The sequence below is a fragment of the Callorhinus ursinus genome, unplaced genomic scaffold (assembly GCF_003265705.2).
Source record: "Callorhinus ursinus isolate GAN/ISIS: 27379988/994484 unplaced genomic scaffold, GSC_fseal_2.0 scaffold94, whole genome shotgun sequence".
NCBI lineage: Eukaryota > Metazoa > Chordata > Mammalia > Carnivora > Otariidae > Callorhinus > Callorhinus ursinus.
In genome coordinates, this window is record NW_027397156.1 from 1,901,744 (window position 1) to 1,927,358 (window position 25,615).

At 53.4% G+C, this 25,615-nt stretch overlaps 2 protein-coding genes across 20 annotated transcripts in view; both read right to left on the minus strand.

Moving 5' to 3' along the window:
* CHD4 (chromodomain helicase DNA binding protein 4) overlaps nucleotides 1–3,778 on the minus strand; it is a 30,768-nt gene extending 26,990 nt beyond the window's left edge. For all 8 annotated transcript variants that reach the window (XM_025851863.2, XM_025851862.2, XM_025851864.2 and 5 more), the window contains exons 1-2: nucleotides 3,629–3,778; nucleotides 2,569–2,746 (exon numbers count right to left, since the gene is read on the minus strand). In XM_025851863.2, coding sequence (XP_025707648.1) covers nucleotides 2,569–2,668 — 100 coding nt within the window. In that variant the 5' untranslated portion in view covers nucleotides 2,669–2,746; nucleotides 3,629–3,778. The remainder of the gene's footprint in view (nucleotides 1–2,568; nucleotides 2,747–3,628) is intronic.
* Nucleotides 3,779–11,774: 7,996 nt separating this feature from the next.
* Nucleotides 11,775–24,987, minus strand: LPAR5 (lysophosphatidic acid receptor 5). 12 transcript variants are annotated; one of them, XM_025851954.2, is made up of 5 exons: nucleotides 24,729–24,987; nucleotides 22,111–22,197; nucleotides 21,914–21,988; nucleotides 15,743–15,927; nucleotides 11,775–15,453 (listed from the first exon to the last, which is right to left on the minus strand). In XM_025851954.2, exon 5 carries the CDS (start codon nucleotides 15,235–15,237, stop codon nucleotides 14,128–14,130), a length of 1,110 nt encoding a protein of 369 aa, XP_025707739.1. In that variant the 5' UTR covers nucleotides 15,238–15,453; nucleotides 15,743–15,927; nucleotides 21,914–21,988; nucleotides 22,111–22,197; nucleotides 24,729–24,987; the 3' UTR covers nucleotides 11,775–14,127. The 12 variants fall into 12 exon arrangements, with proteins under 12 accessions (XP_025707739.1, XP_073744816.1, XP_073744817.1 ...); XM_073888715.1 differs by having other exon boundaries at nucleotides 15,743–16,228; XM_073888716.1 differs by lacking the exon at nucleotides 24,729–24,987 and adding an exon at nucleotides 23,575–23,687 and having other exon boundaries at nucleotides 15,743–16,228.
* Between the last annotated feature and the right edge of the window lie 628 nt (nucleotides 24,988–25,615).

Consider the following 25,615-nt stretch of genomic DNA (forward strand, 5'->3'; position numbering starts at 1 on the left):
GACCGCAGAAGCCAGCCCAGGGCACCCAGCTGCCAACATAGGACAGGAAGTAGCACGGGAGGGGGGTGGGGTTGAGAGAGGTAGCCGAGGAAAGACTACCCTCACAAAGACTTCCCAAATTACTACCTGGCGCCAGGTCCACATGACACTTCTCCTAACACCTATTCTGGGATGACACAGTTCTCAAGAGGCCACTCTTAATGTCCTAGGCAGGGAAACCCAAGACAAACATGAAGGGTAATACAAGAGGGACTGGGTTACTCCGTCAATCATAATTATTTCTCCAATCATCAGGGCTAAGATTTAACAAAGGCTCAGTGGAGCTATGGTCAGAGCATACAACCTTCTCAAATTTTTGATATGCAGATTTACCTTGAGGAACGGGAGCCCACGAGAAGTCTCTACAACTCAGTTTCCTCCTCACCACCCTCCCGAAGAGTCCAAGCCATAGATCCTAAACCACCTCTCACAGATGAGAAGTAGCCACCTAGCCAACATACGGGAGTGATGTCTACACCAAGAAAAAAGGAGCAGCACCTGGACAGTGCTGGACAACAATATGCTTCCTTCAATCCTACACATGCTCTTCGCCCCTGACCCCAGAACTAGCCCTAAAATGCTTCTGGCTCCGCCCTTCCTGAGCAAGGCAGATACTAGGGAACATGAGACATTAAGCTTGACAAAGCACCATCAGCCTCCCCCCACTCAGCCCAGGATCAGGCCAGGCATAAGAAAGCCCCTCCCATTCCCTTGGGAATGGAACACCAGCCTGGATCTCACCAGAAAGAACCATTTTCTTCAGGCTTCTCCCCAGCAATCCCCATGTCGTCCCCCTCACTAATCAGTTACAGCTCTTGGTTCCTCGTCTCCCTCACCTCCATAAAAGCTGGATATAAGGACAAACCCATGCAGGTGGAGGGGACACCCATCCTCCTAAGACCCCCAAACTTCTCAAGCAGATACTGTGCTAAGACAACATGCGGCAAAGTAGCTGAGACTTAAAAGATTTGGGAAAGGGGCAGGAATGGGGTGTGGCAAGTGGAAAAACTGGGTCATGCTACAGCTTGGGGCAGAGTTCACCCTGGGAGCCTGCACAGCTCCCAATCAACACGGCGGCAGCCCCAGACCAAGGAGCCAATGGGAAGCCAAGATGTGGAACCAACATTGGCTGGATAGCACTACTATTCCTTTGGCCCCTCACAGAAAGGATCAGATCATATTACCTATACCCCCACCCCACCCCCACCTTGGGGAACAGCACAGAAATTTGCCACCTGGGCCTACACAGTGATGAGACCCAAACCTAAGTTTCTTATCCCAACAACTGAAGACTCAGTAACAAGACTGACCCCTCTCCTAAGTGGCCTCAGTTTCAAACGAAGATTTCCAACTTAGAAGACGCCAAATGTAGAAACATCTTTCCCAGACCACCTCAACTTGCTGCTAAAGCTAAGGAAAGAGAAGGCAGAAGTGAAATATGTTTGATGGGAAACAAAAAATGGGACCGGAAAGCTCCGGAATTAAAGGAAAAATAAATATAAGCAGAGGATAAAAAAGAGGCATGAAAAAAAAAAGCTCGAAAAAAGGTCAAGGAAACAAGTAGGTGACTTAGCTAAGGGCTCTTTAAAAGGAAAGACAGCCGAAAGAGACATCCACTTAGATGCATGACATCAATCACCATTTGAGAAGAGACAAGGGCTACTCCAATCAGGCAGGGTGATTATAACCATACGGGTTTGGCCAGTCCAAGGAGCCACCCCCAAACACAGACAGAACAACCCCCAACACACCTACACAAACACTTCATGCCACCAGCCCAAACCCTAGGCTCCCCGCACCGAGGCAGAAGCCTCTAGGAAAAAAGCCTACATTACGTCCACTTGCCACGGGAAGGGGGGGGGTGCCCAGGGTGTCACCTCTGTTCTTTTGCCCCTCCCTAGTACATCCTTCAGGCTGTGACATCCTACCCCTAGCCCCCATCATTTCCCCACTTGAAACATTCCAGCAATCTGCCTGGTTAAAAGCGCTGCACATCCCAGCTGAGGAGCGCAATTCAAACTTCACACAGTTGAGACAGCACAGAAAACCGGTAACTGATCAGAAGCTAAAAATAATCAGATAGAGAGTAACCAGCACTCCCTCTCTCCTTTCCACACCAGCAACCACAGGATCCTGCTAACACAGATGACCTGCTGGTCTCCAACATGCAATCCTCAACACCCACCCCCCACCCCCACCCCGCCTCCAGGGGTCCCAGCCACCTGCATTCCTCCATGGACCCACACAAGGTAAGGTCCGCCAGCCCAGAGAGCTCCCTCAACCGGGAATTGCATAGCATTCCTGAAGACAGACAGTGCAGCAAGCTTGCATCTCGGTCCCAGAGCCCAGGAGGCACATGGCTTCCACCCCCTCCCACAAGAGCTCCGCAGAAGGGAACCACTCCCTTCGGATGCCCTCCACCTCAGACTCTGCACAGAGAGAGAGAGAAACTCAACCCTGCCTCACCAGAGTCGCTAGGGAGGGCCCAAATGCCTCCTTCCTGCCCTGGGCCCTTGGGGAAGATGTTACCTGGGTGGGGTGGGGGCAGGCTGTTGTTCAAAAGTGCATCCATATCTTCCTCCTCGCTGCCCGCCGAGCAGGGGGACGGGGAGCCCAGGCCCGACGCCATCCCCTTCCGCTCCCGGCCAGGGAATTGGCCCAGCTGCTCCTGCCTGCGGCCTGGGGCCCTCTACACTGGCCCGAGTCACTGTGCGGGGGAGGGGGGAAAGAAAGAGAGAACAGTCAGTGACGCGCACTGTCCCCCTCCCCCACACCCACCCGCTCTTTCCGCCCACCACCACCAGCGGCCCCCCCACCCCAGCCACCCTAGCAGGGCACCCGAGCCACTCAGGCTGAACTTAGTTCCACACTCCTCGAGGGCAGCCCGGAAGCCGGCTCCCCAACCGGAGCCCCCCAGATGAGCGGGAGCGACGCCCCCGAGGGCAGGCTGGTGCAGGCGTGGGGAGGGGGAGAAACCAGGCTGGACCGAGCAGGGTGTGACGGGGGGTGGGGGAGGGAGGGGGGTCCGAGTGGCCACGGCGCGGGGGGGGGGGGCCGGGGGAGGCGGCAGGCGGCGAGGCGCTCGGGGACACAAGGTCACTTGGGGGTGGGGGGGCGCCTCCCTGCGCCTGGGGAGGGGCCAGTCCCCAGACAGGGCAGCTCTCCAAAGCCTGTCCTCTGGGACAACTCAGGTTCTCCGGAGGAGCTGCGGGGCCGAGGGGGCGTGGAGGCTCGGGCGCTCCAGGGGGCTGGAGGCTGGGACGCGGGGGGCAAGGGATCGCCCACCGGGCAGGGGGCCGGGCCACGTGTCCCGGGGGGCAAGTGAGCAAAGGGCGAGGGGGCGGGCGCCGGGCATTGTGGGAGACCAAGCCCGAGGTGGGAGTCGCGGGGAACAAGACTCGGGCCGGCTTAGGGCGGGGGGGGGGGGGGCAGGGCGCCCTGCAGGCAAAGGAAAGGAAGGGTCGGCTCCTCTGGGCAGGGGGCGGTCCGCGAGTCCGGGACGTCTGAGGAAGGGGTGGGTGGAGGGATGAGCCTGGGGGCTGGTCGGGCTGAGGGGGGCGTCTCTTTGGGAACCCCGCGCTCTCCTCACCCCGGAGCCGCCGCAGGTCGCGCTGGGTCCGGCCCGGTGTCACTCCCGCTCCGGCTCCTCCTCGCCGCGGCCGAAGGGGGGAAAATGGCTCCGGCTCCGGCGTCGCCTCTTAAAGGGCCCGAAACACCGGCCGGGAAATCCCACCGCACAGGCCCCGCCCCCCCACGGACAGCCCATAATAACCTCAACCAACTCCAACCCCCCCCTCCACTACCGCCACCCTCCTCCCTAGGTCTCCCGGGCAACCCCCGCCCCCTCGTCGCTCAGGCAACCATTTGCCACGCCCCCTTCGAGCGCGCGCGCGCGTGTCACCCGGGCAACCACCCACCTCCTGGCCATCCCATAATACATACGGACACCCCCCCACCACCACCACCACCCCCCCACACACACTCCATACACCTATATGCCAAAGCTGTTGACATCTCATAATATTGCAGACCTTTTGCAACTAACCCTTTCCCCACCTCAGACATCCCATAATAGCCATCCTTTGCCAACTTCTTCACTCTTGGCCCCTAATGCTAACATCCCATAATAATTCGTCACCTCTCCTTCCCCATGGCCATCCCATAATAAGCACCCCTCCCAGCACTTCAGCCTCACAGCCCATAATACTCATCCCCATCCCCCACAGACATCCCATAATAACCACTCTTCATCCACCCCCAGTTTGATATCCCATAATAGTCAGAAAATCCCCCCCCCCACATTACAACAACGGACACTTCGGCCTCCTCCCACACACATCCCGTAATAATCAGTTTCCCACTTTCTATACTGACATCCCATAATAACCAACCCCCTCGCCTGAGCTGCCCTCAGCCCCTGCACGCTAGGGTCTAGATCCTCACACCACCACCCTCAGCCTTCATACATTCATTCTAACTCCACAGCCCATAATAACCACTTCTTCTCTGTCAAAGAGATATCCCATAATGATCCGCAGCCTTACTGCCACCCTACAGATGGACATCTAATCTCCTTTTCTCTAAACGCTGGAAAGATATCCCATAATTTTACTCCCCCACCCACACCCCGATATCCCATAATAATGTCAAGGAGCCCATGGTCCACCAGACATACTATAATACTCCCAGCGCAGCCCAGTGTCACATCCCATAATGCTTCATCTCCAGCCACCACCCCTATACCTACCTTTCCAGCCAGGCATCCCATAATATTCATATTCAAACCTCCCCCACCCCCACAGGCTGTCAGTCTATTCTAACACCCAGAGCCACAAGGGTGAAGCAGGCTACCCACACTGCCCTGTGCCGGCCCCAACTTGTACACACCTTTATCCCTTTCTGGGCCAAAGCAGTATCCTGGCATAAAGCCTCTTGATGTCTAGAACAAACCCTACCTTCCCTCATCCCATCATTTCCAGACACTCAGGGACTGAGAGTCAACCTAGGATCCCACCCAATCCCACCAAAATCCAGTTATTCTCCAGATGCTTACCTTCAGCTCCTAAGTTTTGAGTAAGGCCAACCAAATACCGTGCTGACCAGATGAGCCATTTACATGAAGTTTAATTCAGCCACAGTATCCCATAATAATTATAAACTCTTATCTTTAGAAAGGAGTGTTTAGACTATTTCTCAACATTTCAGCAGCCCTTCTCCCACGTCACCCTGCCTCCCCAGGTCAGGTGGTCCAACACACCTGGGCCACTCCCATGGATGGATATCCCACCATGATGTGAAGTGAGGATCCTGCTCTACATATGCCAAGAAACAAGACCCGCTCTCCCTCTCCTCACTGCTACTCATGTTCATTCAACAGATGCTGCCAGGGTACCTAGGAAGGCACCAAGCTGGGCACCACAGGGAATGCAAGGACCACAGGTGCCTCCCTTCAAGAAGCACAAACAACCCATCAAACTATGAGACAAGATAGAATGTCTGATGTCAAGGGAACACTGCTGAGTGCTATTTCCCAATTTCCTGTTACAGAGAATAAAACAAATCCCAACTGGTCTCAGGAGAGATCAGATCCCAGTAGAGGTTGTTGATAGTCCTTCTAGAGGCTAGAAGGCATTCCAAAAGGACTTATAATATAAATGGGTGGTCAAGATATCTCCTATCCGTTCCCTACTGCACTAAGGGATTTTGATTGGAAAGCAATGTCCATCTATCTAGTGTTTCTAATACTGAATTCCCATAATATCATCATGTGCCTCCTTCTCGAGAGACACTTAACATGCCAGGATTGTTATCCTCATTCTTGAACACCAAATTCTGCTCACCCTCAATGTCCTGTATTTTTTAGCCACCTTCTTGCTTATATCCTGAAGTCTCATACTTCCAACTGCCCCCATTCTCATCTTGTTGGGGCCCCATTCTCCCTCCAAAAAAACCCTTTGATGAATATAATATTCACCATCTTCCCTCCTCCCATGTACAAGTCAACACTCCAGGATGCCTCCTTCATTCAATTATGCTACAAGGTAACCTTTCAATGTATACCCTCCCCTTTCCAGACTGGGCCTATCTTGCAGGTACCTTGGGCACCCAGTCCTGGGAAGTCCAAGAGCCCAGTCTTAACACCTGTTAGCCCTCAGAGAGCCTGATCCCATAAACCTGTCACTTTTCCCTCTTCCTGATCCCCAGGGAACCAGGACCCAAGTGAAAACCAATGTCCCAGCACCGCTGTCTTCCTGCCCCCAGCCCCCAAGGCAGAGATAATGTCTTTCTTTGCTCTCGTGTGCCTTTTTCATACAAATACAAGACCTATGGCAGTGGCACAGGTTGGAGAGAAACCGGAAAGTCCTCCTACGAGGAGCCTTCCTGATCAGCAGTGAGTAGGATGAACCTCACATGATCTCTGCATTGCTCTTTTTATCTCCCTTTCCTAGAGAAAGGGCCTGGCCAGAGGACTCTGCCCTCCCCTGGGAACCCAGGGCTGGAGATGTGGCGAGGAGAAATAAATTCAGGAGAGGGAAGAGCTTGCTTCAAGAAGTTACCATCCCTTTGCTTCCAAGCAGAACACCAGTGATGCTGATACATCTTTTCACCCACTCCTACCTGACTGAACTCCCTGGACCACCCTTTTGGCCACATCCCTGTGGCGTGCAGGCCGTTTCCCCCATTCTGCAAGGCTGCCATAGTCTTCCTCGTTCAAATCTCATGATATCAAGATTGGGCCCCATTCGTTTGTGCAAACCCTCCCCCATGACTGTTCTGAGTACTAAGGATGAACCTTGTACTCCTCACTTAGGGGAGAGAGGCAGCTCTTTTAAGATACCATAACGTGGGTATACCTTCTTTCAACAAGATTCTCCTTGGCATGTAGAGCTGCTAGACACCTATTATGCCCTCCTCTCTCCCCTTTGCTCCAGGGAACCCAGCCTGCCTATGGGCCTCAAATTCCCTTCTGTGATGTCTCCATCTGCCCCACAGCCCTTTCTTCTCATCTATATACCCCATTACTAAGGTGATTCATAATATAAACCAGGAAGAGAGTTTTATAACTGGGTTGTCACAGCTCTGTGCCCGTGATTGTAAACATGGATCACTTTTGTCCCCCACAGTCCTCTGCCCCGAGCCCTGCCAGTTCTACCCACTTATCCCCTGCCTCATTTACTCTCCACCTCTCCCTGCTCCCAAAACAAGGAGAATGTTAGAATCCCTTCCTCTCTTCTTGAGTTCCAGAGAGGGCTAGGATATGTGTGTTTATGTATTGCTTTTGTGGTCTTTGTGCTTCTTTGCTCCCCCACTCCCTACCCTGGCTCCATGCTACCCTTCCAGATAAATTACAAATAAGCCACTGGCATGATTGGCCCACAGAGACTAAGGGTGGGATAATCTCCTGATTAATGCACCCAGGGGGACAGCCTCTCTAGCCGGTTACCTTAGAGTTCTGTTTCCATCCCATGGTACAGAAGAACCTAGAATAACCCTCAGAGTGGGTTGTCCATGGAGTTTTCAGCACATGCTCTCTCTACATCTCTTTTCTCTGTGAGCCCCAGAAACTCTGCACATAAGAGGTCTAAGGGACTGGTGTTCTCCTGCTTTGTCAGAAAAAGGGCTTTGGAAGGACAACCTAGGGAAGAAAAGCCACACCGACAGTGCATTGTGATGGCTAGACAGGATGCAGGTGGTGCAGGGCCTGGGGGTGGGGTGGGGGGTGACAGGCCAGGCATTTGTCCTTCAGGAGCCAACAGAGCCTCTGTTCCCTGGGTGTGACTGCAAGGGTGCAAAGCCCCCCTGGCCCAATCCAGCTACCTGAGCTGTGGTCCCAAGGCTCAAATCCAGGAAGGCAAAGGGGGGAGGAGAGTACTTGGGTTCTGTGGTCACCCAGGAGCACTACTGCCTTTGGTGTGCCACACAGCCGGAGCCCAAGGCGCTCTCACTGCCAGCCCAGCTCTGCAGGCCCTGGACTCAGCAACCCTACAGCTGACAAGCTGCAAAAGATCCCAGGTGTCCCGGGTTCAGATTTGACCAGCTCTAGCCTGCCCCAGGGGCCCCTTCAAACAGCTGTCCCAGAAGAACCTCTCCAGCCAGTTACTCTTGCCAGGCCTCAGGTCTGGCTCCAGGGCTCACCCCACCCTCCCCAGCTCCTTTCCCTCCCTCTTCCTTCCTTTCCTTCCTCACCACCACCCCCCCCACCAACAACCTCCCCAGAGCTTCACCTACCCAGGACAGCCCCACCCAGCTGTGCAGGGCACATCCCATAATAATCCTTCTCCTTGCTAGCCCCCACCCCCCCCCCAAAAAAGAGAGGCGGCCATCCCATAATAGCCACCCACAAGAGACATTCCGCGGTGACCGCCCCCTCCCTGCAGAGCTGCCGGGAGCAGCCATCCCATAATAGCTGGCCGCCTGTTTTACTGGTTACGGCTGTGGAGGGAGCTGGAGAGGAAATGGAGGGGAGGGGGGAGGGGAAGAGGATCAGGGGGCCCCCACTTTGTGGAGGGAGCAGGAGGAGGAGAGTGGCCCAAGGGGATTGGGAGCCAAGGGGATACCGTGCAGGTGGGAGGTGTGGTCCACTGGCCACTACAGCCCTGCTTTAGGGCTTTCTCCCCATTCCCCAGGGGCTGCCTTTCCCCCTGAGCACCCTGGAGGTGTCTGCTAGTTAGGGGAGATGCCCAGGATGGGTTGAGGTGCTCAAAGTGTGTGCGTGTGGGGGGTGGATTTCAGGTGTTCCCCTTGGGCCGTTTGAGAGAGAAGGCAGACCTTAGAGAGGATGGCAAGAGAGTAAGGAGTGGGGGGGTTGGAGAAGAGCTCCTCAGGCCCTCCCCATTCTGCACCACCATCCCATAATAATCCCCCCAGCCCCACTCCCCCTCCCACACACGACATCCCATAATATCTTCTGGAGAAGCAGTCCCCGCAGTAGGTACAAAGAGCTATCCCATAATATGCTCCCCACCCCCACTCGCCACCCCCCCAACTTGGCCCCCCCCTCAGTCACATGCAGCCGGTGCCATCCCCCGCTGCTCCCCCCTCTGGCCACTGAAGGCCTTGCCAGCCCATAATACTCTTGCCTCTGGTCGCAGGAGGCCTCCAGCCCATAATATTCCCTTCCACCACCACCCCCCCCTTCCCGCCCCGCACCCCTTCCTCCCGCCTCCAGTTGGATCCGGGCCTCACCAGCCCATAATATTCCCCAGTCTCCTAAGGCTGTTCCAGCCCATAATACTCTCCCTGTCTCCTAAGGCCTCTCCATCCCATAATACTGCCAGACGCCTGACCTGTGGGCCAAACCCCAGCCCGTTCCACACATCGAGGCTGTGTCAGCGCTGCTGGTCTCCCTCCCTGTCCCTCCCTCCTCCCTCCTCGGCGCTTTCCCTCCCGGGCTCTCTCTCCCGCCCTCCTGCCCTAGGCCCCCCTCCCAGCCCCACCCTGTCTGGGCCCTTACTTCCCCTCCAGCCTCCTCTCTTGCCCTTTCTCCTTTGCTTGGTTCTTCATCCCATGCCCCCTTTCCTCTCCCTTTCAGGCACTTTTCTACCCACTCCTCTGTCTGTGGGATGGACATTAGGCCTAGTGGGGAGAGAGTGCCCCCAGAGGGCAACAGGCCAGTCACTGCCCCTGAAAACTGTCTACTTGACCTAGCACCATGGAAACTTGCCCAGCCTGCCTTGCTCACCCATCCCCTGGCCCTGGTTCTGATCGCTGGCAGAGCTCTGTCCGGGTGAGGATTCACCTTGAAGCCCTTGCTGTCTTCCAGAAACACTCCCCTTGGGCATCACAAACAGACTTTACCAGTAGCATCTCCTTCCCACACTCTTGTTGAAAAGAGAGCTCCCCCTTTTGGGATTTCTCTCAGGTGCCTTTCCAAGGTGATATCTTTGACCTCACAGCAACCCAACAAGGTAGATACTATGATCCCCATTTCACAGAGGAGAAAACAGAGGTTCAGAGTGTTGAAGTAACTTGCTAAAGTCACATTGTCAAGAAGTGACAGAGCTGAAATTAGTACCCGCCCAGGTTGGTTCTGAGAGCCTTTGGGATTCCCCAAGGCCCGTGTGAGAAACTTCACTTTTCGGTGCTAAGGATATAGCATGGTGAGAACTACTCAGCCTCCCTCTGTCTCCAGGGTCTCCTGAAAGAATGAAGAAGGGAGGCCTGTGGTGTGAGATTTAAACCCCCCTCCCCATTTCCTCCATGGGACCTCAGGAGGCAACCCAGTGGGGATTTCCCTCAAGACGGTTCAGGGCCAAGAGAAGCATCCCTGCCCCTCTGTGACCCCTTACTTGTCGCCCTGGTTCTCCTGAATTTGTTCTATTTCAAGACCAATGATTGTTACCCTTCTCCAGGCTATTCTCACCATGGGGAGGGCCCATCCTACAGAGGAGGCCAACTTTGAGGAGAACCAGGGGTAGGTGTCCTCTTCAGCTTAGTCGGTGGACAAGCAGGAGGGCTGCCTTGGAGATGCTGGGTACCTCCCGGCTAAGGGACGGGCATCATGGCCAACTGCACCCAGGCTGAGCCACCCTGCCTGGGTGTGCCACCAGCTAGCTACTCCCTTCTAAGGCCTCGATGGGGTATGTTTCGGGGCTTGACACAACTGGAACCGCGAGTGAGCCCAGTTCTCTGTGCTGACATAGCTGCGTGGTGCTCTGAGCAGGAACCTGGGGCCGGTGGAAGGGGAAGGGGCAGGTGGGGGGGGTAAGTGGGTTAGGAGTATGGAGGAAGTAATGGAGCAGAGATGGTGCAGCAGATTCAGGGTGAGAGAAGTAGCTGGAGAGGTGGCCTGGGTGAGGAGGAGAAAGGAAACCAGGGAGGGTGGACGGGACAGAGCCGGGAGGAGAAGGTGGGAAGCCCCAGGAAGGGGAGATATGGTGGAATGTACTGCAAAGAATAGGAGTTTGGGAGCCAAATAGAAACCGTGCCTCTTCCTGGTTGTGTGACCTTCAGACCGCAGCTTCTCTAGGGTGCTTCATCTGTAAAATGGGGATAATAATCGTCCCTAACTCAGAGGCTTATTATAATAACCAATCACTAAATAATATAATCAATAGTGGAGATCGCGACATAGGGAGTATTTCCAAAACTTGTTAAATGTTCTTCTCCCTCCATCTAGGATGTTCTCGTTTTCCTCATTTGGATTTTCCTAAACCACAAATGGGGTCACTCTAGGACGCGGGGTGAGGGCTCTGGATCCCCCCACAGCTCGCGTCTGTCCTACTGTGCCCTCAGTCATTGGAGAATCCTGTGAAAACGGCAGTGGTTGGCTACAGGTGTTCTTAAACTTCCCCAGCCTGTTACTTGTCAGCTTCTTCTGTTCATTCCCCCTCTGCCTGCCATATCTCCTGAATCTATTCCTGCCTCTCTATGCTCGTGATAGAAACTCTTTGGTTGTACTGAATGCGCCCCCAGAGCTTAAACCCCAGAGATTTCACATGCAGGTGACCCATTTCCATCCACCTCCACAGGCCATGGTCACACCTCTCCTTGACAATTTTAACAGCAGCCTGACCAGTCTTCCTTTCCCGCTTAGACGCCCCAACTCACTTCCCTACCCCACACTGTATGTCAGGGTGAGGAAAACCTCACTCAAGAACCTTTAGGGGCTTCCCACTGCCCACGAAATTAACTGCCAACACCTTACTCTGCATTCTTGCATCCTCTGTCTTGAATGGTAATTGTTGCCTTGTTCCGTGGTCCCCCACGAGACAGTAAACTACTCCACATCAAAATTCAACAATTCATCATTCAACAAGTATTTATTAAGCACTTCTTTTGTGCCAGGAGCTGTTCTAGATGCTGGAGATATATCAGAGAACCAAGCAAACAAAAATCCCTGCCCCCAGGGACCTTACATTCTACCTGGGGGGGGGAGGGGTGGAGAAACAGACAGGAAACTATAAAAAATATAAAAATAAATAATTATATAGTATATTAGAAGATACTTGCTCTGGGAGTTTTCATCACTTTGGAATTCATTCACATATCAGAATATAAAAATACTCAAGTAATTTTTAAAAACTGTGTTCAATTCAGTTTGGATAGGGCAAAGTTCTGAGACTTTGGACTACCACCACATTTTATGCTCCCGGGGCATGGGTCTTGAACCCAAGGATGAAGCAAGATGGAGCAGGTGCTAACCATCAGGCCTCCTCTAGAGCTACAGGAGGGCCTGGCCTGGGGCTCTATCTTCCCACCAGATGGTGGAAGGCTCTACTTGAAAGCTATCGCTGAGGAATCTGGGTCAGTTCTCCACTTTGGCCACCAGGGGTCATTTTACCCCTGTAAATCACCATCTGGAGCAATTCCTTGAAGACACACAAAAGGCTTAGTCCAAACTAAAACACATAGAGACACACACAGGGAAACCCTGACACTCTCTCTCTCTCTCTCTCTCTCTCTCTCTCTCTCACACACACACACACACGCACACACACACACACATCATTGAGAGACCTAGCGACAGAAATGCATACAGGACACACGCATGGCAGCAACTTCCTCACTTATGCAGAGTCTCAAGATGCCAACTCTGCAACCCCTCCCAGCCCTACTCCGGTAAAGAGGGAAGAAGGAAACAGTAGGTGGCCCTTTAACCAGTCTTCCATTTCCTTGCCTCCAGCTTGCTAAGAACAGAGAGCCCATTCCTGTCTTCCCATCGCACTCTTATTTCCCTGGAAACTTCTTCCCTGGCTGTGGCAACAGTCCCCTTTTCCTTTCCGTGGGAAAGAGAAGCCCCCCCCTCCTCAGAGTGTTTGTGTGCCTTGTTCACCCCCACCTCAGAGCTGCAGCACCCGCACCAAGAAGCCCAAAGTAATGTTGCATTGGGTGTGCAGCATCTACCTGCCCCTGCACACCCTCAAGCCTTTGGGACTACAATTAGCAATTGATTTGTGGAGCATTGCCCTGTCCCCCGCGGTAATAAAAAACAATGTATACATATGCCCTGGGAAGAAGTTACACGTGAACTCTAATACTGACTCTTCGAGAATGTCCACAAGGTCAAAGTTATTTTCGGAATACTGTTACTCCCACCATGTTGTTTGTCCTTTGCAATCTCCTCACTCACCGGTATAGGGTGGAGTTTTCCAGAGGCTTCCTGAAGTGTGATGACATTATTGCTCTCACAGCTAAGGGAAGGTGTGCTTGTGTGTTTCTGTTGTTACAACTTACGAGTTTTAATTTCTAATATGGTTAAGTATCAAAAGAATAAAGTATAAGCAAAAACTCCTTGGAATCCTCGATTTTTAAGAGTTGTAAAAGGGTCTGAGAACAAAGTTTGAGAACTGCTACTTTAGTACAAAGAATTTTCTCCTTAATTCTAGATGAAGCGCCAGAGGCAGAGAGAGAGAATTTAGAACCTAGAATGGAGGAGGTCTTGGAAGTGGGGTGGGGTGGAAGGAGAAAAGACACCTAGAAAGGGCTACAGGGACCAGGCTCTGGGGAGAAAACACCCTCTAACTCACATTTGTATCCTGCCCTCAACCACCCCATGCTGCGTGTCAGGTCTAAATTGTTACAAGTCACTAACCAAGAATGAAACCGATTCTGTCTGTATCCAGTAAACTCTTGTATCCTGCCTCCATGCTGGGCAGGGCAAGGCCAGGTGGAAATGAGAGTGGGTGGCACCGAAGGCACTAAGACTGCTGTGGTTGGTCTAAATCCAGGACACTCATTTTCTGCTCCATCTACCAGCTCTCCATAGTGTTTCATGCCCACACCAAGGGCATGTCATCCAGTCGTCTGCCTCTGCACTGGGGAAGCTCACAGCATCACTCCCTCGGGACTGGGGAAGGGATCTGCCCCATGCTCACCATCACCACCAAAGTAAAGAAGGCATTTCCACCAGCACTCTTCCTTCCCTGTGCCCCTGGCTCCCCGCACTTGGTTCTCTCCTGCATTTATGGGCAGGAGTTGCCACCCAGAAGTCCAAGTGCCCATTCACTTCCCTCATGTACACACCCTGTGAGTGTGCGCGTGTGAGCGGCGCGGGGCGGGGATGGTGGTGGTGGCGGGGGTGTGTGTGGCAGGGGTGGTGGCGGGGGCGGGGTGAAACACACAGGAACGCGACCGCACGATGTGCGTTCAGAGGGCCGAGTCCTCGGGGCGTTGGGTCCTCAAGGGCGTCCCGAAGTTGGAAGGCCCAAGCAGCTCCTGACTGGCGGGAGCCGGACTGGTGATGAGGGTGGTCTCGGTGGGCCCTCCGGCAAGCGCCCCCTGAGCCCCGTTGGTGGCCAAGGTCCTGGCGCGGAGCGGAGTGCCCAGGCCGCGCAGGGTGTTGCGGAAACCCTCGGCGCTGAAGTAGTACACCAGCGGGTCCAGCACGCAGTTGGCGCCGGCCAACAGCACCATCACCACGAGCACCTGGCGCACCCGGTCGCAGGCCTGGCCGCTGGCCGCCACCAGGTTGCCCCGCAGCAGCCCGTAGACCGCCAGCGTGGTGTTGTAGGGCACGAAGCACAGCAGGAAGATGACGAGGTTGGCCAGCAGGAGGCGCACGGTCTTCCGCCGCCGCTGGTTCCGCGTGGCGTCGGGACGCGCCAGGGTCCAGAAGACCCGACCCGACGAGTAGAGCATGGCCGCCAGGGGCAGCAGGAAGCCCAGCGCCTCGGCCAGCAGCACGAGGGGCAGCAGCTTGCCCTTCCACAGGCTGTCGCCGAAGCTCTCGAAGCACAGGTGTACCTGGCTGCCGTTGTAGCTGCAGGACGAGGGCCGGTGCACCAGGACGAGGGGCACGGCGAACACCACGATGAGCGCCCACACGCCCAGGCACAGCAGCCGCGCCACGCGGGGCCGCCGCAGGTGGCGCAGCCGCAGCGGGTGCACGATGGCCGCGTAGCGGTCCACGTTGATGAGGGTCAGGAAGATGCAGCTGCCGTACATGTTCGTCTGGAAGATGGCGCCCGCCGCCTGGCACAGGAGGCCGGGGAAGGACCAGTAGTGCCGGACGTAGTAGGAGATGCGCACGGGCAGCGAGAGGGTGAAGAGCAGGTCGCTGGCCGCCAGGTTGCACATGTACACGCTTACCACGGAGTGCACGCGCAGCGCGCGCAGGAAGACCCAGAGGGCCAGCGCGTTGAGGGGGAGCCCGGCGGCCAGCACCAGGCTGTAGGCCACCATGTGCAGGCGGTGGGTGCTCCGGTAGTCAGGGCACAGGGGAGCAACGCTGGAGTTGTTGGCAGAGTCGCTCAGCATCGTACCACAGTGTGAGGAGGAGCTAGGCAGGGGGCATCATCGGGCACGCTAGGGTCCTGACATCGTGTTCATCTCCGGGGTGGAGCCTGGTGGCTGCGCAGAGACCCTCGTCGCCTCGCCCCGCCGGCAGGGCATGGGAATGTGGGCAATGGCTGCAGGGCAGATGGCTGTCAGGGGTTGGATGCTTTGGGGCACCGCTTCATCAGCAGTGGAGACCTGGAATAGGAAGGCAAGCCAAAGTCAAGATTATGCAAGGACGGGGTAGAAGTCACAAATGTTTATCCAGCTAACCTGGCTGGCCTCTTGAGTTTTTTCTCAGCCTCAGATCTTTCCCCCACTTTCCATCCGGCCAGAGTAGCTTTCTGCAGTAAGGCTATGTATAGCACGGTGTTAGAGGCCCAGGCTCTGGAGTCAGACTACCTGGGTTCAAATCCTGGTTCTGCCAGCTTGCCTACCTTTGTCCTCAGAAAGGTGACTTAATCTCTCTGAACCTCGTTTTCCTTACCTGGGGAAAAAGGTGGTGGTTGGTGGTGGTGGTTTGGGGGGGGGGTGTCTCCTACTTCACGAGGTTGTTAGATTAAACGAGATACGTGTCAAGTGCCCAGGTTTTGCTAATAATATCTCTCCCTTTCTTCCTTTCTTCTACAGATGTTTACGGAGCTTTAGAAGGTTCCAGGAATGTTCACAGCCCTGAACAAAACAAAGGACTTGCCCCCGTCTACTTTACATTTCATTGAAGGGAGACAGATAATAAAGTGCAAGTAAATAGGTATTATGTCAGATGGTAAGAAATACGATGGAGCACCTCCCCTGGAACTCCCCAGCTCTGCTGGCTCCCCATTATCTAAAGAATAAAGTTCAAATTCCCCAGTACAGTACAAAATCTGAGTCTCATTTATCACATCCATGGTCGCTCCCGTGTGGGCTGTGTTTGTGGTCAGAACAACCCCGGTTCGGCTTGATTGTTTGACCACTCTCTCAGTTTCTTCATCTGTAAAATGGGGATAATAACATAAAGGGCTCTCATGGGCTGATCACACACCAGCACAGTCCTGCCAGGCAGGGGAAGATGCTGTGGGTTGAACTTTCCCAGGTGCTCCCCAGGGGGACCTGCCTAAGGAGCTTCCCACCTGGGGTTCTGCGATGGAGGGAGAAGGTGGTTTTTTAGTGAGGGTTCAGAGGGGACCCTAAGTCCAGACAGTGTGGCAGTGAGGCAAGGACGTACCAAGGGCACTGCCAAGGCCACTGGAGAGAGCAGCTCCCGGCAGCCACGATGCTCAGGCAAAAGCTCGTGGACAAAGGATGTGGCCAGGAGATAGGAGAGCCGGAGGACAGGGCATGGTCTCAGAATCCCACCCTCCTTAATGCCCTAATGCCACAGAAGCTACTCTTCCATCTTAACCCCCAAATTCCATCTTTGGGGGGCGGGTAAAATATACACAACATAAAATTTACTGTTTTCACCATCTTTTTTTTTTTTTTTAAGATTTTATGTATTTGACAGAGAGCGACACAGCGAGAGAGAGGGAGTGCAAGCAGGGGGAGTGGGCAGAGGGAGAAGAAGGCTTCCCGCAGAGCAGGGAGCCCGACGCGGGGCTCGATCCCAGGACCCTGGGACCGTGACCCGAGCCGAAGGCAGACGCCTAACAACTAAGCCACGCAGGCGCCCTAACAAACTTTAAGTATACAATTCAGTGACATTAAGTACACTCACAATGTTACGTGACCATCACTGCTATTTCCAGAACTTTTTCATCATCCCAAACAACTCTATACCCGTTAAATACTAACTGCCCATTCCCTCCCCACACTCCCTCCAGCTCCTGGTAACCTCTATTCTACTTTCTGTCTCCAGAAATTTGCCTATTCTATTTGAATTAGTGTTTTCATTTTCTTTGGGTAAATACCCAGTAGTGTAATTACTGGATCATAGGGTAATTCTATTTTTAATTACTTGAGGAACCTCCAGACTGTTTTCCACAGTGGCTGCACCAGTTTGCATTCCCACCAATGGTCCACAAGTGTTCCCTTTTCTCCATATTCTCACCAGTACTTGTTATTTCTTGCCTTTTTTCTTTTTTAGAGGGGGGAGGGGGCAAAGGGAGAGGGAGAGAGAGAATCTTAAGCCGGCTTCACGCCCAGTGTGGGTCCCAACACGGGGGCTCTGTCCCACAACCCTGAGATCATAACCTGAGCCGAAATCAAGAGTCGGATGCTTAGTACACTGAGCCACCGGGCGCTCCTCTCATCCTGGTTTTGATTTGCATTTCCCTGATGATGAGTAATGTTGAGCATCTTTGTCTGCTGGCTATCTGTATGTCTTCTTTGGAGAAATGTCTGTTCAGGTCCTCCGCCCGTTTTTAAAATTAGATTATTGGTATTTTTTTGGTGTTGAGTTGTGCAAGTTGAATTTGCCTATCCTAGACACCTCATTTGAGTAGAATCATATAATACCTGTCCTTTTGTGTCTGGCTTCTTTCACTTAACATAAAGTTGTCAAGGTCCATCCAGGTTCTAGTATGTATCAGAATTGCAATCTTTTTTTATAGCTGAATAATATATTTATATACATTTTTTGTTTATCTATTCATCTCTCCATGGTTACTTGGGTTTTTCCACCTTTGGGCTATTGTGAACAATGCTATGAATATGGGTCCACATGCCATCTGAGGAGCAAAGTTGTCCAGAGACCCTGAGCAATTATCCCAAGATACTGGATTTTATTCCTCTTGAATTTTTTTTAAGATTTTTTTTTTTTAAGGGGTGCCTTGGTGGCTCAGTCGTTAAGCGTCTGCCTTCGGCTCAGGTCATGATCTCAGAGTCCTGGAATCGAGCCCCGCATCAGGCTCCCTGCCCCGCAGGAGGCCTGCTTCTCCCTCTCCCACTCCCCCTGCTTGTGTGCCCTCTCTCACTGTCTTCTCTCTGTCAAATAAATAAATAAAATCTTTCAAAAAAAAAGACGATTTTTTTTAAGATTTATTTATTTTTTTTTTAAAGATTTATTTATTTGAGAGAGAGAGAGAGAGAATGAGAGATAGAAAGCATGAGAGGGAAGAGGGTCAGAGGGAGAAGCAGACTCCCTGCTGAGCAGGAAGCCCGATGCGGGACTCGATCCTGGGACTCCAGGATCATGACCTGGGCCGAAGGCAGTCGCTTAACCAACTGAGCCACCCAGGCGCCCTTAAGATTTATTTATGTGAGAGAGAGAGCATGCATGTGCCAGCACGAGTGGGGAGTGGGGCAGAGGGAGAGAATCCCCAGCAGACTCCCACTGAGTGCAGAGCCCGAAGTGGGGCTCACCGCAGGGCTCAATCCCAGGGCCCACCATATCATTACCTGAGCCAAAATCATGAGCCACCCAGGTGCCACTTACGATTTTATTTTTAAGTAATCGCTACACCCAACGTGGAGCTTGAACTCATAACCCCGAGATCTAGAGTTGCACACTTCACCGACAGCCCACCAGGTGCCCCGGAACTGATTAAATTCTTACATGGAACCAAGCTGTAAACCTGACTCTAAGTAAAGCTTTCTTGTGGGTTTCTTTGTTCATTTGTTCTCCCTCCAACCATGACTACCGGCAGTTTAAGACTTGTAAGAGGTTCAGTAGAACAGTTAAAGGAAATAAACATTTCCTCTGCAAAATACCAATTTCAGGGGCGCCTGGGTGGCTCAGGTGGTTGAGCGTCTGCCTTCAGCTCGGGTCATGATCCCGGGGTCCTGGGATCGAGCCCCACATTGGGCTCCCTGCTCTGCAGGAAGCCTGCTTCTCCCTCTCCCACTCTCCCTGCTTGTGTTCCCTCTCTCACTGTGTCTCTCTCTGTCAAATAAATAAATAAAATCTTAAAAAAAAACAATTTCAACAACGAAAATCATACCAAATGGGGCTGAAACACGCCGAAAAGCAAATAAAACCAGACTCTTTCTCTGACAGATGCCCCACCTCCCATTCTTCTTTTTTTTTTTTTTTTAAGATTTTATTTATTTATTTGAGAGAGAGAATGAAATGGAGAGAGAGCATGAGAGGGGAGAAGGTCAGAGGGAGAAGCAGACTCCCTGCTGAGCAGGGAGCCCGATGTGGGACTCGATCCCGGCACTCCAGGATCATGACCTGAGCCGAAGGCAGTCACTTAACCAACTGAGCCACCCAGGCGCCCCCACCTCCCATGTTTCTTTGCTCCAATCACACCACACTAATAATAATTCTGCACAGACCTTAATGTGTTCAGGACTCTGCTCTTGCACGTGCGGTGCAGGTTCTTCTGCTTGGAATGCCCTGCCTCCCATTCTCCAACTGGCCAAGTCAATCATTTCTTAGGACTCTGTGAAGCCTCGCCTGCCTTCCTCCCTCCCCACAAGGCAGATGTCATTCCACTTTGTGCACAGTTCACCATGGGTGTCCCACCTGTGTCGTAATTAGCTGTGCTTAGTCTGCCCCTCCCGTTAGACTGTGAGCTTCTAGAGGGGAGGGGCTGTGGACTGTGACTGAGTCATATTTGTCTTCCCAGCCACTACCTCCATAAATGTTGAGTGAAAAATACTAGCGATCATTTACTGACCATTCACCATGTCCCAGGGTATTTTTTTTTTTAAGATTTTATTTATTTATTTGACAGAGAGAGACACAGCGAGAGAGGGAACACAAGCAGGGGGAGTGGGAGAGGGAGAAGCAGGCTTCCCTGCTGAGCAGGGTGCCCGATGCAGGGCTCAATCACAGGACCCTGGGATCATAACCTGAGCTGACGGCAGATGCTTAACAGCTGAGCCACCCAGGCGCCCCTACATCCCAGGGTATTTTATACACATGGTCTTTAATCCTTCCAACAGCCCTTCGAGGTAGAGGTTTACCCTCATTTTTACAGGAAAGGAAACTGAACGCTCTAGAACTCTGTCAGCATTCAAATTCAGGATTCAAACCCAGTTTCCAGCTGCCCCAGGGCTGCTTGCAGCAAGAGTGGATGGTGGCATATGAGGATGCATGCTGCCCAGAGCACCTGGTCCCTTACAGCTGCCCATAAGAAATCTGGGCCCACAGATAAACTGTTACTTCCTTATTTGCCCAGTTAAAATATGCACTTTTTAATAGCCCTTGTTTTCTCGAACTTCCAACACTGGTAACACAGACTCATCTGGCTTTCACACACACACCTAGGAATGCCCCTCCTCACGATGTCCTCTTACCTACTTAAGCACTTGAGTAGTTCGCTGCTTTGAACTTCTCAGGTTGTTTTACGTGTTTATTTGCTTCCATCAGCCCTGGCTAAATGGTAAGGTCGTGGGGTGGGGCCCCGTCGTCCATTGCTTTATTCCTAAGCTCACTCACACTTCAGTCTCCGTGCTTAGCAGGCCCATGTGACATTCACTGACTGCCTGGAAGGAAATCTGTCCCCCCGACCCCATGTTCACACATCCTGTAATCTCGCTATAATATCTCTTGTATCGGTCCCCCAACTGCTTCTTATCTTGCTCTATCTTGTCCACATGTATAACTCACTTAGTAGAAGACCATGCCCCCGAAAAGGCCTGTTTGGAAACAGCTTGCATTACAATCTCAGAAACAGTTTACACTATAATTACAGTCACAGTTTGTCATTCTCAACCATTACCTGGAGAATCAATAGCTTCTTACAACTAGGAAGCACATAGGAGACAATGAATGAGTGAATGAATAATTATTTTCCAAGAATGCCAAGTATTTCTGTCAACCAAATTACAATGTTAAAGAGACCGAAATGTATTAGGTGAGCTGCTACTTAAAGGTAAAGTGAGGAAGGCTTTAGTAAAGCAGATGGCGATGCTTTTGTTACTGGATTCCAAAGTGGAGAAGTCCTTTTTTTTTTTTAAGATTTTATGTATTTATTTGACAGAGAGAGACACAGTGAGAGAGGGAACACAAGCAGGGGGAGTGGGAGAGGGAGAAGCAGGCTTCCCGCCAAGCAGGGAGCCCGATGTGAGGCTCGATCCCAGGACCCTGGGATCATGACCTGAGCCGAAGGCAGACGCTTAACGACTGAGCCACCCAAGCGCCCCAAGAAGTCCCTCTGGTCAAAAAGTCATCCCTTTCTGACAGATACACACACAATGGCCCAAGCCGGGCGTTGAGAGCTGCCAGGCTCCTGCCCTGGTCCCCACCCCATCTGCCTGCTTCCCTGGGGCTCCTGTCATGGAGCTGCATGGGCACAGTGCCAGGCCAGATGGCAAAGATGGGGAAAACTGCCAAAAAGGAGGCAAACAGGAAATGGAAGGAGGGCTCTAGCTGGGGGGGGGAAGGGGGGGAGGGGCAGCCCGGGATCTCACCCCAATCCTGCCTTGAGAAAGAGGTCAGGTTGTAGAGGAGGTGGAGGAAGCGAAGACACAGCAGCTGTCCCAGAAAAGAACGAACACCGAGGCTTCGTGTCACCAGAGAGAAGGAGGGACCAGGAGGCCCACATCATCTCAATAAGCTCCATGAGCACGGATGTGGTAACGAGCAGCAGCCCTACACATGTGTGCATGTGCAAAGACACACAGACATGTAGGCACACTAAGAGACGTGCACGCAAGATCCCTGCTAACGCACAATCACTATATATACACACCCGCTAACACACAAGTGGGTGCATGCACAGAGGCGTGGACAGCTAGGCCACAGAAGGAAGAGCAAACACAGCCCTGGCCATAGGGACAATATTCTTACCCGGACAGAGCATCAGGCAGCCTCGGGAGCACATCCCCACGCAGAGGTACACGAACAGATCCCAGCACCAAGATCCTGAGGGGCCAGGGAAGCACGCTGGGGACTGCCCAGTGCACAGCACCCGCCCTCCACACCACTCACGCACCGGAGCCTGGACAGCCGCCTTCCTCCTCCCCCGGTCTCTTTCAGCTTCCTACCTGCACATGCGAGGCCTAGGTTCCTGACGGCCTCAGGGACTCTCGGGCCTGTCCCATTGCCCTCTGAGCTGGGCTGGGCACTGCTCTCTGCGGAGATAAGCCAGAGGGACAGAGCTATTTTCTGCCAGGCAGGAAGTGAGAATTGAGTAAAAATGGGCAGGAGGCTAGGTCACGGTCATCCCTCCCGCGCCTCCACACAACCTGCCTGTGCCTATCCACCCTTCTGGAGGCTGACCAGCCTTGCAGAGAGGGTTGAAGAGAAAGGAATAGGTGATTTGGGACAATGATGGGGGCAGGGAGGGGAGAGAAATAACTTTTCTTTGTCCAGCTTCCTCCTGTCCACCACACTCTCCATGCGCACCCCCCCACCCCTCCTGCACATCTGCCAAATGCCTGGCTCTGTCTCCTCTCTTTAGTCATTCACATCCTCCAGAAGTTTGAAAAGAAGGACTCTCAGATCTCATTCTCCTTGCCCCAGAAGATCTGTTCTAGAACAGCCCCAAACCTCATTTTAGATTCCGGAGGCCACAGCTGGAAGTCACAGCCAGCCAGTGCGTCCCACCCCTGTGCGTTCTAACCGCCCTGTTAGCTAAGTTCACTTCTGCCACTGTGTGCGGGCAGCATTGGGAGGATGCACCCTTTGCCCACAGACAGGCTTAATTCTAAATTATACCCCCTTTTTAAAAGACGTTATTTATTTGAGAGAGAGAGAGCATGTGCATGCATGAGCTGGGGGGGGGGGGCGGGGGGGGGGGAGAAGCAGGCTCCCCGCCTAGCAGGGAACCTGACGTGGGACTCGATCCCAGGACCCTGGGATCATGATCTGAGCCGAAGGCAGCTGCTTAACCGACTGAGCCACCCAGGTGCCCCTAAATTATACGTCTTAATACGTGTATGTTCAGACCCCAGACAGACCCAAACTAGGCAGGAGCCTCCAGCAGAGGCTTACCCAAGTGTAAGCTTGCCTGAGGGGTCTATGGCGCAGAGGTAGTACAACGTCACCACAGTGAGTGGACGGCCTCTTCCTTCCCTGGGGGGAATGGGGGGGACACACAGGCCCCCCGTGGCTATTGTGCCCTATCTCCACGGTCCCTCTTCCTGTTCCAGGGCTGCTCTGCTTCTCCAGCCAAAATTCCTGCTCCAGCCTCTCCCCACCCGGCCCACCTCAGCCTGTCTCTTCCTGCATCATCCAGTATCATCCTCCGCCATGTCTTCTCTCCCTGGGTATTCTGACCTCATCTCTCCCATTTTTTTCTGGGCAAAAGCAGAAAGCAAAGGTGGCCTACAGCTCAGGAATTTGTTTCCCCTGTGTGTGGATGTCACCTCACCACCCGCACATCTCCCTCCACCCTGCTTTCAGGAGCTGGAAAAACAGGAAATAAAGTCACCATCCAGAGAAGTCGCTCGGACCAGATCAGCCCGCAGCCACAGCCCTGTGCCCTGAGTCGTCCGTGCACATCTTACCCCTGCTTTGGGGCCTGGATGGGTCCTGCCCCCGCAGAGAAAGCCGGAGACTTCTCATCTTTGACCTTGCTCTGAACTTGTGCAGCACTTCTTGCATGCCTCTGGCTTCGCCCTCCCCCTTTCTGCTGCCTCCTTCCGGTGTCCCCCCCCCTCCCCGCACACAAGGTGTCTATGTTGCTGGGGTATATTCTGGGGGCAGCAGGCTGAGTAGGGGGGGACATCAGGCAGAGACAGATGGAGCTGGGCTCTAGTGTCTCTTGAGTGGCCAGGAGGTGAGGCTTACAGGTATGGGCAAGTTCCTGTTTTTCCCTCAATCCTTGCCTCCATCTCCCCCTGGGGCTACAACTTCCTCACCCTAAAAGGAGCCGGAGATACAACCTGGTGGGAGTTCCCCTTCTTGTCATGGGGGCTCCCCTAAATATAGGTAAGAGATAGGCAGCTGCCCTTAGTAGTGTGATCCAAAGTTATCCTAAGGCCTTGCCGACCTTCAGATAGTTCCCCCAACTGTGCTCAATATCTGAAATTCCATCCCCTTCATGCCACTCATGAGCCACATTCTATCAGAGTTACAGGGACATTAGAGACCGTCTCGTCTAATCTTCTCATATAGAAGATGGACACACTGGGTTTAAGCGGTGTTTCTCAAAGACTCCATTAAGATACACCTTGGTTAGCTGGGAAGGATAACCGCAAGAACACATCTGTGCCAGTAAACCCATTAGTGGAGTTTAATCAATTAGTTCGTTGTCATCTAGCAGAGGGTTTGACCTGGGGGGAGGGGGGGGTCCTGGAGTTAAGTTTTATCTGAGAGTGGGAAAGGGCTAGACACCACCCCCAGAGAGCCCTCCTCAGTGGCTGTGGGAAGCCCAGGGTTCAGCATAACCATGGGGGCTTTGGGGGGGGGGGAGGAGAAGACACATCTCCCCAAGATGCTCCAGTGTGGGGGCCTTGGGCTTCAGAGGGGCACTCCCGGGTGTGCCAAGTATGGTGGCTGCCTCCCCTGGCTCGCTCCCCTTTTAGCTTTTTATTCTATTCAAAAAGGTTCTCCAGGTCCCATGGCTCACTCTTATCTCCATCCCCACCCATGAACCCCATTCTAAAGGAGGGACTTGTGCCCCCTGCAAAGTTCAACCCCACCGGTGACAGCCCCATACCTGTGCTCCCTGTGGCTTCCGCTGCCTGCTCTGGGCTTGGCTGGGCTAGTAGGACCTGCTCCTGAGGTGGGTGGGGACACGCTCTCCTGGCAGATCTCAGCGTGTCCCAGCTCCCTGCACTCACCCAACCCCACCGGGGCAGGGAGAGAGAGGAAGCAATGCCCTCAGTGGCCTTTGCAGCCGGTCAGTGAAGAAAGCCCGGCCGAGAATGGCACTCAGTCCAGCCCCAGCTCTTGCCTACTAATGCCTCCCCCCACCCATTGCTCACACACTCCCTAGCTTCCGGGAAGCTCAACTGGCACACCCACCCACTGATGCTAGATGACTAACCACCCACCCCGAGCTGTACTTATACCAGTTCCTCCTGGGTGTCTCTTTCTCTTTTGGGTTCCAGCAGGTAGTTTCGCACTTGCCATTCATGGCCATGCCCCTCCCTGCCTGGGGCCATTCCTCCTTGCTTCCCTCTGGCTCCTGTAGGCTGTGAGCTCTGGGGGACGGGGGACTCAGACGGTAGCCCCTTGTTCTGCGCCCTCTGGCTGGGCCCCTTATTTTCTGCATCAACAAGGCTGGGCATGTTGTCCATGCCCAATAGACAGAAACAACTTAAAATTTTTTGAGTGTAGGCGAAAAAGATATTGCGGTCAAGTAAGTCTGAGAAACACTACGCTGAACAGGTTTCTCTATGACAGGACTTTTTTTTTTTTTTTTTTTAAGATTTTATTCATTTGACAGTGAGAGACACAGCGAGAGAGGAAACACAAGCAGGGGGAGTGGGAGAGGGAGAAGCAGGCCTCCCGCGGAGCCGGGAGCCCGATGCGGGTCTCGATCCCCAGACCCCGGGACCATGACCTGAGCCGAAGGCAGATGCTCAACGACTGAGCCACCCA